At 33.0% G+C, this 20,288-nt stretch overlaps 1 protein-coding gene across 1 annotated transcript; it reads right to left on the bottom strand.

The window, feature by feature from the left end:
• Positions 1–6,396: 6,396 nt before the first annotated feature.
• On the bottom strand, positions 6,397–12,324 carry LOC147071698 (zinc metalloproteinase nas-4-like). Its single transcript, XM_085946371.1, has 4 exons — positions 12,223–12,324; positions 9,640–9,844; positions 7,040–7,176; positions 6,397–6,486 (listed from the first exon to the last, which is right to left on the bottom strand). Exons 1-4 carry the CDS (start codon positions 12,322–12,324, stop codon positions 6,397–6,399), a joined length of 534 nt encoding a protein of 177 aa, XP_085802497.1.
• Between the last annotated feature and the right edge of the window lie 7,964 nt (positions 12,325–20,288).

Here is a 20,288-nt window from a genome sequence, read left to right on the forward strand (position 1 = left end):
CCGTAAACTAGATTCATTAGCTATGTCGGTAGGTACAGGTGATTGGTCCACATTATATCTAAGCGTTTTTATTGATTAATTTATGTTACGATTACAATAAAAAATCGGTCTATTTTAAACTGTACGAGCAGGTACTTAATACATGACTATATCTATTTGGAAGTTTTCTTTATCCACGTGCTTTTTGAAATTATACTTCTTTAGGCACGTTTGATAAAACAGATCACAGTGTATTTTAGGCGTGGGACGAAGTTGCGCGCGCAAATGTAACGTATTAATTTGGCGTGGGACGGAAGTTTTGCCCGCCAACATAATTTATTTTGCGCGGCGACGTTCGGGTGTTCTAAATGCTGTAGGTTTGTAATTTTCAGCTGTGATATTGAGGGCTGTGGCTTGGGCCCCTTGGGTAAAGACTGAATGTTGCAACTTTTATTTATGAGTAAAATTATATAGTTATCAATAAACAAATAATTTTTTTGAATGTTGAGTTGGTAAATAATTCAAACAATGGTATGTTGTAAATTTACAATATTTAGACACTTCATATACAAAAATACATATTTTTACAGTTTAGGATAATATTTGTCGTATATCCCATGTCAATTTATTTATTAGCGGTTTATAATATTGAAGACAATAATAATTATTATGTTTCATCATAAAAGCCAATATCACGTTTCAGTTAAACCATGAAATAGGGCATAGGCTATGTATTACATTTGATTTGTAATAAATTATTATTGTTAACGAAAATAGTTGTACAGTCATCTGTTTAAGCAAAGATGGTCTAAATAGCGGTTTGCTAAGTTTTTCAAACTCAGGTTTTTAGATTTTTTTCTTACAAAGTACGTACATTCTGCAATAATATTTTGTTTTGTAACGCCAAAGAAGTATAGCTTCTAACGCGCGTACACAAGTACACACGCCGATTTTTTTAAAACGATTTTTCATTATACTTAAAATAGACGAATACACTTTGAGCACGATGCAGAAACGAGGCCATTGTCAGCATCTTAGATTGCATCGCCTACAGTATCTAAACATTATAAATACGTTATAATATTATAGCAGGGCAGTGGCCCAGAACGAAACCATTTAAGATTCGGTCAAGACAGGCTTAACTAAGTCTAGTTAAATTAGCAACTCTGGATGGTGTTTATTGGCAAGTTAATCCAAATGGTTCTGCATCACGCTCTACGTTGACAAATTGGCCTAAGCACGCCGTTAAAATAAGCAAAAGGTAATCATATTTCTTAATGCATTTTATATTATTAATGATTGATCGAAATTGGGGGTCTGATTATGAGTTGAGGTGAAAATTGTGTGAATGTCGTTTGGGCGAGTATCTGGGGCAACGAATTAGTATGTAAATCCAAAGAGGTAATGCAGCCGCTGTTTTGGGTAAGAAAGGAAATTGGTGAGATAATATGTTTTGTTGCTGTATATTTTTTTGTTTGTTTGTTTTTAATAATTTATTTTATTTTGGTAACTGTCAATTCATGGTGGAACTGCATTGTATTGTTGTTTTAATTTAATAAAACGCATTTTTTTTTGTAGTACTTATTCCACTTTTAATAAATAGATTAATTAATATAACTATTAGATTATTCTATTAATAGATTAATAGAATAATTTAATTAATAACATAGTATACACGCGATAACCAGTGTTTAAGTGGAACGTCCCGCTTTTAAAGGAAAAATAGATTGTCCCTTCGCGGGACAGCCAAATTCACATTTATTGTAGAAATACAAATAAAACGTTTTTTTTCCGACCATGTCCGATACTAATAGGATCATATGGGGCTCCACAGAGTAAAGGTTTGTATTAACAGATTTTGTTTTTTACGATAAATGGATGTCAGCCACTTGCTCAACCTATTAGGTCCATACCAGGACTCACACTCAAATTGAAAAATAATATGTGTACTTGCCAGACCCAGGATGCAAACCTGGGATCCACGGCGTGATAGTCCAACGCTTAAACCGCGTGTCTAATTGCTAACTGGTATTTTCTCAGATAAATTTAACATCGTTCGATGCAAAAAACAGAGATATTCTATCGAGTTGATACAATTGGAATGACTTATTTAATTCAACATAATATCCTCATGTGCTGAAGTTTACCAATAGGTACTTTAAGCAGAAGAAAAAAACTCTCCAGGAAGTAAAATCGCCAGCCAAGTACAAAAAGGCAAGTATCGGGAAAAAAATATAGTTTAATACTATTATTTTGATAGTTAAAGAATTTTGTAGCTTGTATTGTGTCATTTATGATTGATAATATATAACTAAACATTAGAAATATTGAACTATGCTTTTTCTAGGTTGTCCCACTTTTTGGTCCTAAATCCCATTTTTTTAAATTTCACATGGTAAAAACCCCGATTTTGTAAAATAATTATCTGGCAATACTGGCGATAATCGATATTATTTTACTTGATCAATTATAATTTATTGCTATAAGTACTTGGTTCCATGAATCTCTATACCTATCTTATGAGCATGTAAATTATTCTTTTATTATTGTGCTATCCCTTAGCGGAGGTCGGCCACGATCAGGGCGATCTTAGCGTTGCCATCTGCTAACCGGAACAAATCAGTGGTGCTACACTCGTACCAATCACGGAGCCACTAAATGCGGCGTCGTCATTGTGTGTGTAATTATTAATTTACATAATTTTATAACGTTTAACGTTCTTAATGGAAAGTCAATTATGTACCTAATATGTTAATCTCAAAGCCAGTACCGGTTTCCTCCGCTCAAGTAATTCAGTAGAAGGTCATTAGTTAAATATAATTTCAATATATTATTATTATGTAGGTAGATGAAACCGATCCGGATCGTTATTAAATTATGTAGATTAAGTCCCTACTATATTATTTGTCTTATTTTATTTAATATAAACATATTTCGAAAGAAAATCATTATTAGATAATAATATGTTGAATAATTTCGGAACAGAAGTAAAGACAGTATTGGGGCACGGGGTTATAGTATTGAAAATAAAATATTTATATTATCAAAATTAGCCAGAATCAAACCACTGCTCGATGAACGCTTCTCCAAGATTCCGCGCTCAAGAATGCGTTATGTTGTCACGTAAATACATATTTTCCGGAAAACTTAAATATTAGTCGATCTGGCGGCCTCTAGATCTACATTTCGATCGCCTTCATTCTCTAATGCAGGGGTCGGCGACCTTTTGCCACGAAGGTTGCAATACAAATTTTGAACATAACCGGGGGCGCATACATTTATACATATATGCTTTTCTTTAAAGTTGATAACTATTAAAAATCCCAATATAACTTAAAATCTTAATATTACCCTGAAAATCACAGAAATGGGCATTATTATAGTTCTATAAATTAAACACCATATTAATCAATCAATTCGAGAAGATACATATCGACATAAATCAACATAATAAATATATATACCTAACTAATATTTCAAGCTTTAAAGTAAAAAATCTTCAATTCTTCTAATGACAGTTCTTGCTGATAACTGTATCGTATTTATAGCTGCAGCTGTTTCATTTTTATTTTTATCAGAAAGAGAATCAGCAGCTTCAATCAAAGCTTCTTTAACTATTTCTCCATATTCAAACGTTTTTTTCTTCTTAGCCAATAAATGCGATATTTTGAAAGACGCGAGTATTGCATTTTTAGATTGGTGCGATGGTTTTGTGAAAAATCTTTGATGGTTTGTAACACATGCTTGTGACTTAACAATCTTTTTTTTTTATTTCAGAGTTCAATAGATATGTAGAATTACTTTTTTTTAGAAACCGAAACACTAGCATTGCATAATAAACAGATACACTTGCAATTAAAATCAAAGAAACAATATTGATGTTTCCAATCGTATCAAAATAATTTGTCATAATATGTCTCTTGTTAATCCTATACATGATTGGTGATTAAAAAAAATTCTCGCGGGCATAATCAATGTTTTTATATTAAATTTAACCTGTTAGTGAAGTGACAATATTATAATTTGATGGTATCTTGAGGGCGCATCAAATTTTCTCCGACGGCGCCGCGTTGCCGACCCCTGCTCCAATTTACCACTGGATGGCTCAATTTGTCAAGCAATAAATCGTTTCTTCTTCTAGCTATGTGAGCTATTTAAATATCTACGAAAGTATTATACTTATTTCGCTTTTAATAATATTATTGTTAAATTTATACTTTGACGTGATGGAAATACTATTTAGAAATATTTTAACACTACTTTGTTTTCTAGATATTCCTACATACATAATACGTACGTACAACCAGTGGCGCACCCAGGATTTAATATTGGGGGGGGGCATGGAGGAGAATGTAAATTAGTCCCATAGACTCTTTTTCTTCTTCACAGCTTAATTTCTTGTTTATCGGTCTTTTGTCTATTGCACTCGGTGTACCTATACCATGGTCCCCACATCCTGATACGGGCCTTCAGGCTAGGATATTTGGTGGCCCCCCTACCTACCGCTAAGATTAAATGCAGTGTGAAATACTACATTAACGTTTTTCAAATTGTATTTTAGTTCAAATTAAGGGTACATATACAGTGAATTATTGGCGATTTTTAATACATCTACTTTAATAATGGAGCTGTCGAGTATCGACATATAATAATCAAAAAATATATTGCACAATTATATAAGTAATTGGAAATGTTCATGGCCATGAAGTGTAATAGCGCCGCAGGCGACTTTTTTACTATTTATGGTGTGTGTTTATCTCACTTATCTGGTCAACCCGACACGCCGGGCCCCCAGGCTAGAGCCCTGTCAGCCCTCCCCAGCCATGACCTACACCACTCCGGAATTCGGGTGGATACCGAGAATTTTTTGACAGTTCCCTTAGGTATTGGGTTTCTAAAAAAACCTGACATTAGTGTTTCGAAATTTTTGTGTTAGAAATTAAAATCTAAGAAATTTTTCTCAAAAGGGTGCTGGAGAATTATTACAAATATTTTTTTGCCCTGTTTTTATTTGTCTAATCTATTGGCTTTCAATTTCAATGTTTTTGGGAGGGGCCAAGGCCCCTTGGCCCCCCCCTGGGTGCGCCACTGCGTACAACCAACTATTGTTATCCAAGTCACGCCAAAATTTTATTGGGCATGTACCTTAGCAACCATTAATATGACATTGTGTACAACTGTATTGGTTTTGTTTAAAAAAATGTTCGGTTCTGTTCGCATATTTGCAACTGTGTCGTATGCTAGTATGTTTGCGTTGATACGGCAAATTACTTTTTTTTGTAACCGATTTTTTTTTCAATGAGCAATACACACAATTTAAAAATGTAATACTCGTTATTGAACATAATAATATACAATTCGGCACCCCTTTGCAATACACCTAGATCCTGATGCTGCCTAGGAATTAACGTAAGAATGTATTGTTTAATACTTTGATTCAAAATCACATAAACATTGCACATTGCACAACATTTTAGCAGTAGCACATTGTCTGAAAACCGATGGGTCCTGCTCGGCACTAATATTAAGTCAAAATATTTTTTATAAGGTGCTTTTAATATGTGTATTCAATCACGTATTAACTGAATATACGTGGTATTTAACGTAATTGTTGAAGTTCCAACCGCTAAAACTTTTAGTGGTTATCTGTTTCGTAGTGGTGGACAATCTTTTCAGATTTATGGTTCACTTATATTTGCTTAATCGTAATTTTTATTACGGATTCTCAAATTGTAAACCACATAGCTAATTCCTAAACATATTTGATTCACCCACAAATTTTATGCGCTGTGCCATGTGATTGCGGAATATATTTCTTCCAGTGGCATATTTTCTGTTGCAGTTGATTTCAATAATGTTATATTTTAATGAAAGTACTTTATTATTAAGCTACGAAATCTCATCTGAGACTTATTTAGCTTTACATTTACATAATTACATAGCATACTATGTTATTACAATTATCATGTAGTATTACAATAATTTAAATTTACAAAAAAAAACAATTTACACTTAACGGCCCACATGCTCAGCGTAGGTCAAAATAGAGATTGTATGCTATTTTCAAAGCATGATCCTGGACATTCCTTAAACGTTGTAGATAATCTATTTATATAATTTTGAGTGAGTATACTTCCGATACGTGTATTAGACGTAGTATTAATGGTCCGTACCTCGTTTGAGTTGAATTTTATATTCAGTAATAGTTCTAAGTGAATTCATTGACGTTTTATTTGTGACTAATTTAAATTTCACTTAATTATGTTTTTTTTTTGGTTTTCACTTTTTTATTATCACAGTTTAAAATGGAAAAATTTACAATGTTTGGTTTTAAAAAAATTACACATGAAGTTACTATATATAAGGACATCTTAAATATATACAAGAAATTTAATTTTACTTAATCTACATAATATTTTAAAATCCAGGGCAGGAGTAGAGTTTGTTTAACTTGGTGATGTCAATTTGACTTATGGCTTCACGCTGACCGATTGTTTCGGTGGTCAGCTGAAAAAGCAAATAAGATAAAAATTAACATCAAATTCATATCTATATACAATACGTAATAAAACACACCGGAATACAAAGGAAAGACAGAATAAAATATGTAGTTAGATGAGTAATTTAGAATACAATCATATCTTAAAACCCATTCGCTGCGTCCAACGCAACTGGTGCATTGTCCATCAGGTGGCCATTATATATAATTAGCATGCTATTTAAATGTGATAATTAAATATTAATTAAAAGGTCCACAGCGAATGGGTTAATATATATTTATATAAAATTCTGGTAGGTACTCGTAAGTATCAAAACGTACTTATTAAAATATTTCTTAATAATCACAGCATTATTTTCAAAATTAATGTTCTTATTGAAACTAATAAAATTTTAAAATTACTGCTTGCAATGCTCCACGAACAACGGGTATTTTTTATCTCAATGCCATACGGCCATCTCTTTCGGACAAGATAACTCACGGTGAAATGTGATTTATAGAATTTACATAACTCAAAACTCGCGTGGACCTGAAAGATACAGTGATACTTTTGATACATGCCTGTATTGGTATAATAGTTTTGGTCCCATCAATGCTATATGCATACTCCGAATAATGCATGATGCTTCCGTAGTCATATGTCTGACCAAGGTTCGTAATCTGTTCGCTGCTATACTTCAAGAAGTTTTTCTCGTTACCTGAGATAACAAAAATTCAACGGTTTTCAAATAACGCTCCCTGGGAGGAGCTCCACGGCCCCCTGTTTGAGAAGTACTGCTCTACTGTGATAATGTTTTTAGAATTATCGATTTCAGTATTGGTTCAACCATTGCCGACTCAAGTAGAAAGCCGATACATTCACAACGAGTGGTCCTACCTTTTCCGCCCCTCCCGTTGTTGTTTACGAATGACCTGTCATTGCCTGTCAAATTTTTTTGGAATTCGATATTACTCGTACCACAGGTTTTTGTGTGAAGGACTAGTCTGACTTTGACAACTGATGAATAACATGAATATATATTATTTATTAATAACACTGATAGTTAATATATTTGATTTGAATTTTTTTTATACTTAATTCTATTTGAAACGAGAAAGAGCGAATCAATATATCGAGCAATCTGAGATCTTATTTTGACAGCTGAAAGGTGGATCACTCGTTGCTTGTGCAAAAAAATTATGCTCATGCTTTGAGATAGCGGTGGTTTGACGCATCGATTGAGGTCAAAAGACCCCTCTCCCCCACGATAAAAAAAATATATAAACCGCAAATTATATCCTCAATAAAAAATAATAATTATTAAAGACAATAATGATGACACGTAATAACCAATAATATAAGTAGTATGTACCTATATTATGTGTGACTGGCTTTGTAACTTACTGACCCCTTTGATATTATTAATACTTTCGACAGAAGGTACCTACTTGATGGAATTTGAATTTAAATTCTAATGGATTCAAGCTCTGTACTATTCCATTTAAGAACTTAAATGGAATAGTACATAGCTTGAATCCATTACCCTTTGATATTGTTATTTGCAGCGATTTTGTTATTATGTATGTAATATTTTATCTGAGAAATACGCATATTTTTAATATATTGATATAACTTATTAATTGCATGACTGGTTTCAATAGTTTCGAGACCCATTTTTGAATCTTGTGACGAATCGATTACGTCACCTGCGTCACAGAAAATCACCGCTGCTCCATTTCTCCTTTACCGAAAAACATTTTTATCCTGACGTCCCACAAGTGGTCAAAAAGTAAAAATACTCCACAAAACTATTTACATCCATCCATTCATCGAGCTGTTTCGCTACAAAATGTAACATACATAATTATCAACCCAATAAAACTAGAATTCAATTACATTTTTTAAATCAGTTATGCGTCAATTACATTGAGCTACTTTACGAGCTGTTTGTTGGCGAATTTACAATCTGCCTGTAAAGTCGCCCAGTGTAATCATTGAACAAGCTAACAAGCAGATTGTAAACAATCTACAGAGAAAAGTTGAAAACCGGTCAACTTTACACGCTACACGCCGGCGTGTGGGCCTACTGCGTCTGCGCAGTAGAGCGCAGTAGCAACCTCCTGATAAAAAACTAACTACGTTCTGTCAAAATAGTTGCTGGCTTGTGGCTTCTCAGCGAATGGAAAGTTTTGTGTGTCATCACGATCGCAGTAGCTGAATCGCCCGCTTTTAAATTCGCCAACAAACAGCTCGTAAAGTAGCTCAATGTAATTGACGCTTTAGATATATTATATTTCTGATATTTGTGTTATTTATGAATCCAAATATAGGTACATACTTTTTTTTGTTTCACAAATATTTATATTTGACGATTATTCAATATTTATAAAAAAAAATATGTTATGTTACGAGTAGGGAATCCAATCCCGGGATCCCGAATCCCGGGATCCCGGGATCCCGAGCTATTTTCGATACCTATGAATCCCGGGATTGATAAACATAATCCCGGGATTTCGGGATTGATTTTTTTATCAATTTTTATGGAAAATTTAACATAAAAAATACTTTTAATACAAAATAACTACATTAGAAATAAACTGAGTTTGAATGAAGTTTGATGTGTAGGTTGCCGATTCATTTTATTTTTTCACATAGATTATTAAAAATGAGAAAGATTGGTAAAAAAACAATGCTTCGCACTTTTAACAAAGTAATTCCACCATGATATCATACGTTTTACGGCAGTTTCATATTTGGCTGACTAATTAGATTTATGAAGCGGAAAGGCCATAAGTACGCCATGATTATTTGCTTTACTATTTTAAATCTCGCTGATCTATTCATTATATCTTTACTATCAGAAATAGCAATCTCATATTAAATTCAAATTATTATTTATATTACAATATTATTTACTCCATTAAACTTGTGTATTTCCAAGATTTAACGTATACAATATTAACAATAAATGTCTTAAATAGTATATAAATTATACTAGATTTATTTTTGACCGATTTTATCAATGTTATTTGTAAATATAAAAATTTTATATTAACAATGGAAAAAATCCCAATCCCGGGACCAGTCCCGGGATCCCGGGATTGTCAAATTGTAATCCCGAAATCCCGGAATCAGAATTTTGGCTCGGGATTGGATTCCCTAGTTACTCGTACCTACTAACCTTTTTCGATCTTTTCCCAGATCACCATAAAAAAGTCATCCCTGTTATGAGTGCACTGCATATGGAGGAAACCCAGGGTGTGGAGGAACTCGTGGATGATTGTGCCATTCTTGAAGCAGCCAGATCCAAGATTATCAGATTTCAAAAAAAGGTTTTGCGATTTTCCAGCCATACCAATGCTAGACGAGCATCCGTTCTTAATATTCTGGAAAATATAATCGCAATAAATTACCTGGTCTACGATTATGGGCATGATCCAAGACCTTCTAAAGTCAGGCCGTAGATCTTGATTACTAATTATTATCGTAGTGCTGCGGTAAATGATTATTATGTTATATTGAATACTAGCAAACTATTCAATCTAAAATTATCAAGTACTGAAAAAAGTTTATTTTGTTGTATTAAAAGTAGGTATAAGTCATAAAAACCAGTACGATAAGAATTAGCAATTTTGAGCTGCGAACTGACTATAGAGTATAGAGTATCGCAGCATGTTCAAAACTGCTGTATCAGATAAAAATGGGTGCACGGAGTCTGGTAATTGGAACTGGCTGTCTAAGGACGCATGTCATTCTTAACGCCACCGTAAATGCCTAATAAATTTGGAGACGTGCCGGATGGTGAAGGGAAATTATGTAGACTGCAGTAGCAAAGGCAACAGCCTACCTCCGCCCTTCGCCACTGATGTAGAGCATTAGGTGGCAACCTTACCAATTAAATTGGGTGATGTCAGTGCATCACCTATGTCCTATAAATAGTCTACACACTCTAAAAGGCGCATCGACCATAAAAAGGAAACGATGCACAAGCACAATTGATTGATTATGTTTAAAAAAAAAAAAAACACGGATTCCAATAATATTCCTCACCGAACACCATAGTTGGAAGCGAAAGCTGAGAAGATCACGGCTTCGCTGGATCATTTGAGAGTTGGGACTGTTGAGAGCACATAGGAGTTGTTTTACGTACAGGACGTTAGATACTAATCTTTACCCAGTTATAATAATTATGATTGTATAGTAAGTGCGATTTTGCGCCCACGGTGGCCGCGCGGCTTAAGCGTTGGACTATAACGCCGTGGGTCCCAGGTTTGAATCCTGGGTCTGGCAAGTACACATATTGTTTTTCAATTTGTGTGTGTCAGGGTATGGATCTAGTAGGTTGAGCAAGTGGCTGACATCCTTTTCTCGTAAAAAAAAAAAATTGTCAATACAAACCTTTACTCTGTGGAGGCCCATATGATCCTATTAGGATCGGACATGGTCGAAAGAAAAGAAAGAAAGAAGTGCGATTTTACAACGTTTTTCTTAGCTCGTATTCTTGTTTGTCCGGTGGTTGTTTATCCAGTAAAAATCTTGCAATCGATTTTTAACTAACTTCCCGACTAGCTAGACATTTGAAACTTTTTAGAATATATCAGAGCACGATGCCAAGCATATGAAAAGTTATTTCGGAATAAATCCGTAAAAAGCAAAACACTATTATTGGTTGCTAGGGGTCTGGGGTCCTAGCAACTAAATTATTAATATTATACGTGCGTTACTATGGAAATCAATATGAAATGTCAAAATGACATTTCAGTATTCTATATTTTTTCAGTATTTCTATCAATTACACATTTTTTTGATTGTATAAGCTAGTCAAGTCAAGTTTATATGATTCAACAGAAAATTTATGAACGTTGTATATAAAAAGTTCTTTTTATCTTGTAATTATTTTAGTTTAGAGTTAATCTGAGTTTGAAAATTAATTCCAAATATATGTAATATTGGCCGAGTTTTGGTAGTTCTTGGTAGTAAGATTTAATCCGATTGCTAAAAATATGGCTATGCCTACTGAAATTTGATCAAAATAAAATACATGTTCATATAATAATTTTTCCCTTACACTAACTAACAATGTCACATAATGGAAACCGGGAAGACTTGAAGAGACCAAGACTTGATTTGGGCAGTAAATAGTGCCAATGGAAAAAGAAGAAGAAAAAATAAAACACTATTAATACATTTACCTGAACATAGACGTAGTTGACAGTGGATGCGGTAGCTTCCTTGATCTTAACTCAAGAAAACTTTTCAATGTATTCCAATGCATATATAATGGCTGCTATGTTCTCAGCATCTAAATTTAAAAAAAAAAATGTTGTCCACGATATATTTTTACAATAATTTTGAATAAACTGCTTGTGTGTTCGTATGTTCCACCACAAATATGGATGTCACTGTATTATTACATATCCGACCGCATAAGTTTACTGGGTTCATAATTCTCATTAAACCCAGTGCTCGAAATGGAAAAATTTACGAACCGGAGCGCTCGACAGTTTTCTGAAGATTTTTACATAGTAAAGTTATCAAAGTGTTTTTTTTATAAAAATAAGTGCGTTAGATTTTCTATTATATGGCCTATCCAGCTCAGACGGTCAAATTATTTATTCTACGAGACGGAGCGATAATTTTACCGATTTCACGAACAGGAACGGCGCTCCGGTACGTTCCGGTCCATTTCGAGCACTGATTAAACCCATTAGCATTTACAACCCCGGACAGAATGTTCAATCGCGAGTGGCTTTGAATCACCAACCTTTCGATCTGCAGTTGAATCCTCCAAGATCCTCCGAGAAACAGCCGACCGCGCTATCCATTGCGTCACCGACCCTACGGCGAGAGCAACAATTTTAGGCATCATTAAATAACAAAACAAATAGGTACTTCACTACCTACTTTAGAGATGTTTCACTTCAACAGTGCCTTCTCTGTGCACACACACATTATTTATTTTTTATTTATATGGCTAATAAATAAAATTTAAGAATTTACCTAACATTATTTATTGAATATTTATTGAATGCCTACACACGAACACAATTTTTATTTTACAAATTTACAAAAGATGATTATCAATATTAACGGAATTTTAAACAACACATTCGTTGAAAATTGTTAGAACTTTACGTCATGATAAGCGAGTACATCGGTAGCTAAACGATAAACCGCTATACCTGGAAATAGGGGTTGCAATACCGGTATTCCAGTATTCATCAATACCGAAATACTGGTTTTAAAAATCCAAAATACCGGAATTTTCGGTATTAAGAAAGGACAGTCGTTTATGTTTTTGAAAATGAATTATAAGTTATGTGCTGCTAAAATGCAAATATATTGACTGAATCCAATACATATAGGTGAAATAATAATAAAACAAAATTGATCAAATATATTCATATAATTGTCGCGATGAATTATCATAGTATTTCGAAATAGAAAACACCCGACAAATATTTAATTATTGTATAATTATTGATGACTGTACAAGCGTTGAATTTATTCCTTACAGAGCTGACAGCACAGCTGCTGTGTCGGCATTAGATAAAATAGCATGTTATTTAAATGTGGTAATTAAATGTTCCGCGGTGAATGAGTTAGGAAACTTTTTCTGTACCCGGACTTATTGCACTTGATGAGCCAGTATTTTTGAAGGCTTTTATTAAAATGATCAATATATTCAAATTAAACATAATAAATAGTAGGTATGTAGGTTTTTGTTATAAATAATGTTTTAAAGATATTTTAATAGCTATATTTACTGATAAGTGCCTACTTCTGTTTTTCTTAATATTTTAATGAATACCGGTATTCATTAAGAAATACCAAAAAACCGGTATTGACATTTTCATTCGGTATTGCAATCCCTACCCGGAAAGCGATGATTGTGGGTTCAAGTCCAGTTCTAAATAAATAAATGTTTAATATCAATGTGATATACGAGTACCATAACCAGCCTTGTTTATCTTATAGTACAGAGTTTTGTCGGTCCACAACCGTTTAGGGTTTTTTATGGCATTCTTGACTCCGGAATATTCCTCTACCAACTCCTTGATTTGATCATCCGAGACGATTATGTCACCCTCAAACTTTCCACTCCTCTCCCATGCATTTTGCAAATGCTCCAATTCAGGAGTTGCGGGGGCTGAAATAAATCCAATCAGATGACGTCATGAGATAGCACAACATGTGAGTAGTTTAACAAAAAAAAAATTACGTAAGTTATTATTTTATTTATTCACGACTGAATATATTCATAAAAATATCCTAATTATTCATTGAAAAGTCAAAGAAACATAATTATAGGAGATTTGAACCGATTACGATAATATATAGGCTCCTAATACTGGATATTCTAATTTATGAGGAAGCTGGCATTTTTATCCACCATAGATTTTACAAAACGATTGCTACCTATTAGGTAACTGCACGTCTTGAAAAAATCTATGATACGGTTGTAAAAAGCGATGACAAGAGGTGTTTTAAAGCAATTTTTCGTTTACATAGGATTTGATATAGTGGTTTGTTACACGAAAAAATCTATAAGATAATCCGTTTGCACACTAATTATTCTTAATTACTACTAATTTGTTTTTATTCAAGTTTATATTTAAAAAACTTCTTGTTTACGAATTGATTAACCTTATTTATAATTCTGCATTTTCCTAAAAATGTAGCTTAAATGAGCACCAGTCTTTTGCGCAGTTCCGGTTTAAAAAAAAATATAATATGTGTGTTGTATTATTATATAATTATTATTATGGTGGTTCCTTAAAATAATGGGAAACATTAAATAATTTATTTTAAGATTTAGAAGACATTCTGGCTATTTGGAAGACTTCATTAATAATTATTAATTGTCGACATAATACATACGCAAAACACGTTTCCTTGGCAGCGGTAAAAAAATTACAAAGGTGGGATTTCAGGCATTTATTTTCTGATATTTCATGAGACAAATTCCTAAATTATAGATATTAGCATATTGTTCATAATAACTATCAATAATTTGGATTTTATTTCGTGCATCCTTGGATGGGTTTCATACCTAGTATAAAATAGATTACCATGTTTAATTATAAGCTAAATAAAATAAATTTTGAAAAACATATTATTTACTTACTAAATTATTATCTCACTAGCTTACCTTTTTGTCATCCGTGTACGGTTTTCTTGAGGTAATTTTCAAATTCTTGGATCTCATTTGTCGGCCTGCTGATGGTACCCGCTGATGCAAAAGCAACAGTCAACACGAGGAGAATGAGAACTTTCAGCATATTAAATCTATAAAAGAATATCTCACTTTAAATTCGCGGTTGACAGTTTCGAAGTTTAATCAATACTAACAATGTATCCAATAAACTGCGAACGATTTCAATGTTCTTATAATAAAATAAATTTATGCTTTAATAATAAATATCTACTTAAAAAAATCTTATTCCAGAATAAGTTAAACGTATAAACACAGGATATTGAAGTAGTCGATTTCGTTTTTGAGACTGTTAGGAGTGTCCAAGTTTCGATATCGCACATCAAATAAAAATATTATGAAAAATTTCCATAACATAGATATAAAAATGTGATTTACAGCAAATTACCTGTGTATGTAAACAATGTTCTCTTTTTTACTAATCATTTCTTATTTATATAAAATCATCGTAATATACAAATAAATATTTTATGCCAGATAATACTTTATTGTTTCGAATTACATAAAGATTTTAACTGCATAAATACTCACAATCAATATTATAGAGTTCATTATATCAGTGGCGAGGGGTGGAGGATGCTGTTAAGATTCGACATTACCGCATTCGCTGCTGAATAGATAATGAGATTGTAATTGCCCCCTTTAAAATGCACGTTAATTACATCGATTGGCCGCCTGGTCATTACGCGCCGTGTGCATCTTCCGCGTCCAAAGTATTAATTAATAGTGCACACTAAACTTTGTCAGTCATACTTATTTGTTTTCATTGAACTAAGAATACAATTTGCAAATGGTGTTGGTTAGTTTCTACATTTCAATTAAACCCTACTTAAACCAACCATTATAGTTTAGGTATGCTACAAAAATAGTGAACACTTTTTCAGTGATACTTTTTTGTTTTCTTTGAATTAAGAATACATACTATTACAGATGGTGTTGGTTAGTTTTTTTTAATTCATTAAGCCCTGCCTAACCAAACCATAATCAATAAAAATATTCTATCTACAAAAAAAATAAAATTATGTATTGTTTAACGGCAAAATTAAAGATTTTTTATTGATAAATGAATATTTTTTGAATAATATCTACTGTGGCTTGGATTAGGAAAGCTTTAATTGAATTTTAAAAACTAACAAGTTCAGTGAAAACAAAATACGTTTGACTGACAAAGTTTAGTGTGCTATATTTTTTGGATCTTAACAGCCTATCTCCACCCTTCGCCACTTTATTATATTTATAAAAGACAAATTCTTTATTTCAGTGGAACCCAGAGGTGGAGAACCTTTCCATATCTAACGCATACTGAAAATTGATTTTTTTAAGACTAACCTAACCTGATTAGTGATTTGTAGGATAAAGTGGATTCAATATCAAATATGATATGTGTTGTAATCGAGTGTGTTTTAAAGGCCTTTTCTTCCACGTTGATTCATCTTTAAAATTAATTCAAAAAACTACATTGCAGATTTTTTCTATCTGTTATCATAAATCGGTATGTCACAGTGGCAAAAACTCCATACTAAGCGATTATTTAAAGCCTACCTTCTTAATAAAAAAAATCATATTGACGTATTTAAATAATCGCATAAATATTATATAAAAATAATTTATTCAATATTCCAACGACATATTACAACAACGTATAATTATGTTGGAATTTCACCATATTTTCACCAATTTTAACAAGAACCATCCATGGCATCTGTCGCAAGTTTAAAATATGCCACATCACGTCTCTCTCCGATTGCTCTGATTGTCTCCGCTGGTGAATCCGTACGTTTTTTTGTATTGAGTTTATGTCACGTGATCTCAAGATGTCTGTAGCAGTCCATACAAATTGGTAGTTTGTTGAAGTAGCGCTTAACACATTTGCCCATAATATTATTATCTATGGCTGCACATTTGTTCAAAATAATTAATAATAAGATAATTTAAAAAATATATTTATATGGAATTCAATCACATATAAATATTGATTTTTGTTAAAAATAAAAAATAATTTATCTATTGATGTTTATTTAGGTATCACTTTTATCAGTTAGTTTAGTCATAGACTAAGATAATTTATTCAGTCAGTTACGTCAGGTGAGATCTGATATTATACCTAAGTCATTCGTCAGTGTTTTAAATACAGAAGTATTTTAAAATGTCTAGTTTTACGGAAAAAATTATAAATTGTTATGGAACTGATACACGACAACGGATTTTTTCAAAGATCACAAACTATGGTGAGTATATATATGATACGTTTATAAATGTTTATAAAAATACATAATTCAAACTCAATGCTTAATTTTATATCGGCAGTGAGCTTTTGAAATTTCATCCATTAAGTGTGTACCTATTCATCAGTGGTAATATCGGATTATCTTCTTATTTTCCGTAAGTACCTACGCCTGACAAGTATGCTTTCTCCACATCTCTTTCCAAAAGTCACCCTTCGCTACTGGAATATCACAATTAGTTATATAGATAATTGCATAATAAATATATCCAAATCATATCTATGGAATACGTGCCATTCTACTGTAGGTATCTGGTAAGATTACTAATTATTTTGTAAATATATGAATCATTTTATGGAAATCGTAAAAAACCTTGTTAACTTGATAATCTTTAATAATTGCCATAGATAAAAAATAGCTTATCTATTTTTCATTATATACAAACGATAATCGATAATAACAATAATGTATCTATTAATACTTTCGACCGAAGGTACTTGATGGAATTTGAATTTAAATTCTAATGGATTCAAGCTCTGTACTATTCCATTTAAGTCGTTTTTTGCGACCCGGGTTTCGCCTTTCGGCATCTTCAGGCGTCGTGTACACTCACCAAAGGCAAACACACACTGACAACGAACACCCTTAACTCTACCTTATATAGTAAAACAATACAATAAAGTAGGTAAAAACTCCATTACCTACCTATTTAGTCAGAAATTACAACAAAAAGTACAATAAACAAATTATGAATAGCTGAAGTGTCAGTAAAAAACCCAATTAGTAAAAACCCTATCTTATTAATAACAATACACTGGACAGCATATTATTATAATAAATCGTCAAACCTAATAATAGGTCAAAATTCTTTATAACAATAAAAAATACTACACTCAAGAGGTGTAAATCGTCAATTCTAAGAAAAATAATTAATCGAGTTAACTAATGAGATGTCTATAATAATACTACTTACAAGGTACCTACTTTTATTTTTATAACATTATTTTTTACAAAAACAAAATTATACATATAAACTCGCTTAATATAATATAATATATAACTCACCTAATATAATATATATATATATATTATACAATTATGCATACCTAAATCCTCATCCCTAGACTCTCATACAAATATATATAATCTCATACAAACATTTATAAATTGTGTGTCAATACAATTGACCATAATATAGTCTCATATGTAAAACATCATATTATAGGATATAACAAAGGGCTACTAGGAAAGCTGAGTTGATCGTTCAATATAGGTAAGCTCTGCAACTGTGCTCTATTTATTTCTAATATTTCTTGGTAGAATAATTTATAATCACCCGTATGACTGTGAAGTAGTTTTGCACCCTTTTCAATGTCAAACGTGTGTTTTTCATTTAATAAGTGGTTAGCAAACGTTGAAGTATCCTTCTCCAATCTTTGGGCTGCTAAATGTTCTGAAATTCTAATATTTAGGCTCCTCGTAGTTTTCCCAATGTAAAATTTAGGACAGTTGTTACAGTCTAATTTGTAAATACCGGGTTTGTAAATGTTTGTATGAGATTATATATATTTGTATGAGAGTCTAGGGATGAGGATTTAGGTATGCATAATTGTATAATATATATATATATATATTATATTAGGTGAGTTATATATTATATTATATTAAGCGAGTTTATATGTATAATTTTGTTTTTGTAAAAAATAATGTTATAAAAATAAAAGTAGGTACCTTGTAAGTAGTATTATTATAGACATCTCATTAGTTAACTCGATTAATTATTTTTCTTAGAATTGACGATTTACACCTCTTGAGTGTAGTATTTTTTATTGTTATAAAGAATTTTGACCTATTATTAGGTTTGACGATTTATTATAATAATATGCTGTCCAGTGTATTGTTATTAATAAGATAGGGTTTTTACTAATTGGGTTTTTTACTGACACTTCAGCTATTCATAATTTGTTTATTGTACTTTTTGTTGTAATTTATGACTAAATAGGTAGGTAATAGAGTTTTTACCTACTTTATTGTATTGTTTTACTATATAAGGTAGAGTTAAGGGTGTTCGTTGTCAGTGTGTGTTTGCCTTTGGTGAGTGTACACGACGCCTGAAGATGCCGAAAGGCGAAACCCGGGTCGCAAAAAACGACTTAAATGGAATAGTACAGAGCTTGAATCCATTAGAATAATGTATCTGACTTAAAATCAGAAGCTACGTGTGTGAGCGCACAATCTTGCGAAAAATCTATCGCCCAATCTACGAGGATGGTATCCTGGCAACGTCGCTATAACCATGAGCTCTACAAGATCTTTAACGAGCCTGACATCATCAGATTTATCAAAACCCATTGTCTGCGATAGGTCGGCCATATGACAGTCCCTGACAGAAGAAGAACGTTCTGGTTAATAAAAAACTTAGATACCGATTTGAGCTCAGAACTATATTCCTGCTTAGAGCAGTGACATGCGTGGAAAATATGACCAATAGTATATGTCTGATTATGGATATAACAGAGATAATAAAAGTATCTTGATGGAAACTACCCAATGGAAGAAACTCCGTTTATCCTTCTTTGGCCATATCCGCCCCTTAATTGGAGCATATGGACACCACGCGGTGCGTCCAAGAATCCCTCTCGCTTGCCAGTCTTCTTGCTTCGTTCCAGGTCAAACCAGCATCCCGTAGCTCCACCGTATACACTCTGTAGATTGTTTTTAGCGGCCTTCTAGGTCGCCGGAATCCGGTCGGCTTGAAGAACAGGCAAGCCAGGTTAAAGTTCTCTTCTGGCATCCGCAGCACGTGGCCGAGCCAGGTCCAACGTCGCTTCTTCACTTTCAGCGTGATGAGAGGCTGCTTGGTGCGTTCTCTTATCTCCTCGTTGCTCCTAAAGTCATACCGCACACCCAGTATTCATCGCAAACATCTGTTTTCGAAGCTCGGTATACGGTTGCTTTGAGGCTTCGTATGGTGCCATGATTCGCTACCGTAAAGCAGCACCGTCAGAATGCAAGCGTTGAATAGGCAGCATTTGGTTTTGACTGAGTACAATCGTGAGTCCCAAACATTTCGCATCGAGTTGAATGTTGCTCCAGCCATTCCCATTCGGATAGCGAGCTCTTTCTGCAAAATACCATCTCCCGTGATGTGTACCCCCAGGTACTTGAAGCTGTCGACGCTCTCGATGTTTTGTCCATCGCTTATCAGAGGGAAATCTAGATCAGGACAGGTACTATTGCACAAGACGTTGGTTTTCTTTGCGTTGATTTCCAAACCAACGCGAGAGGAGTTGTTATGCAACCTGTCGATTGTCTCTTGAATGTCCTCGATTGAGTAGTCTAATAGGACAGCATCATCGGCGTATTCCAAGTCGCATAGCTTTACCGTGG

This window comes from Rhyacophila brunnea, unplaced genomic scaffold, assembly GCF_057557595.1.
Source record: "Rhyacophila brunnea isolate RB1 unplaced genomic scaffold, BYU_Rbru_1.0 scaffold_2, whole genome shotgun sequence".
Classification (NCBI taxonomy): Eukaryota; Metazoa; Arthropoda; class Insecta; order Trichoptera; family Rhyacophilidae; genus Rhyacophila; species Rhyacophila brunnea.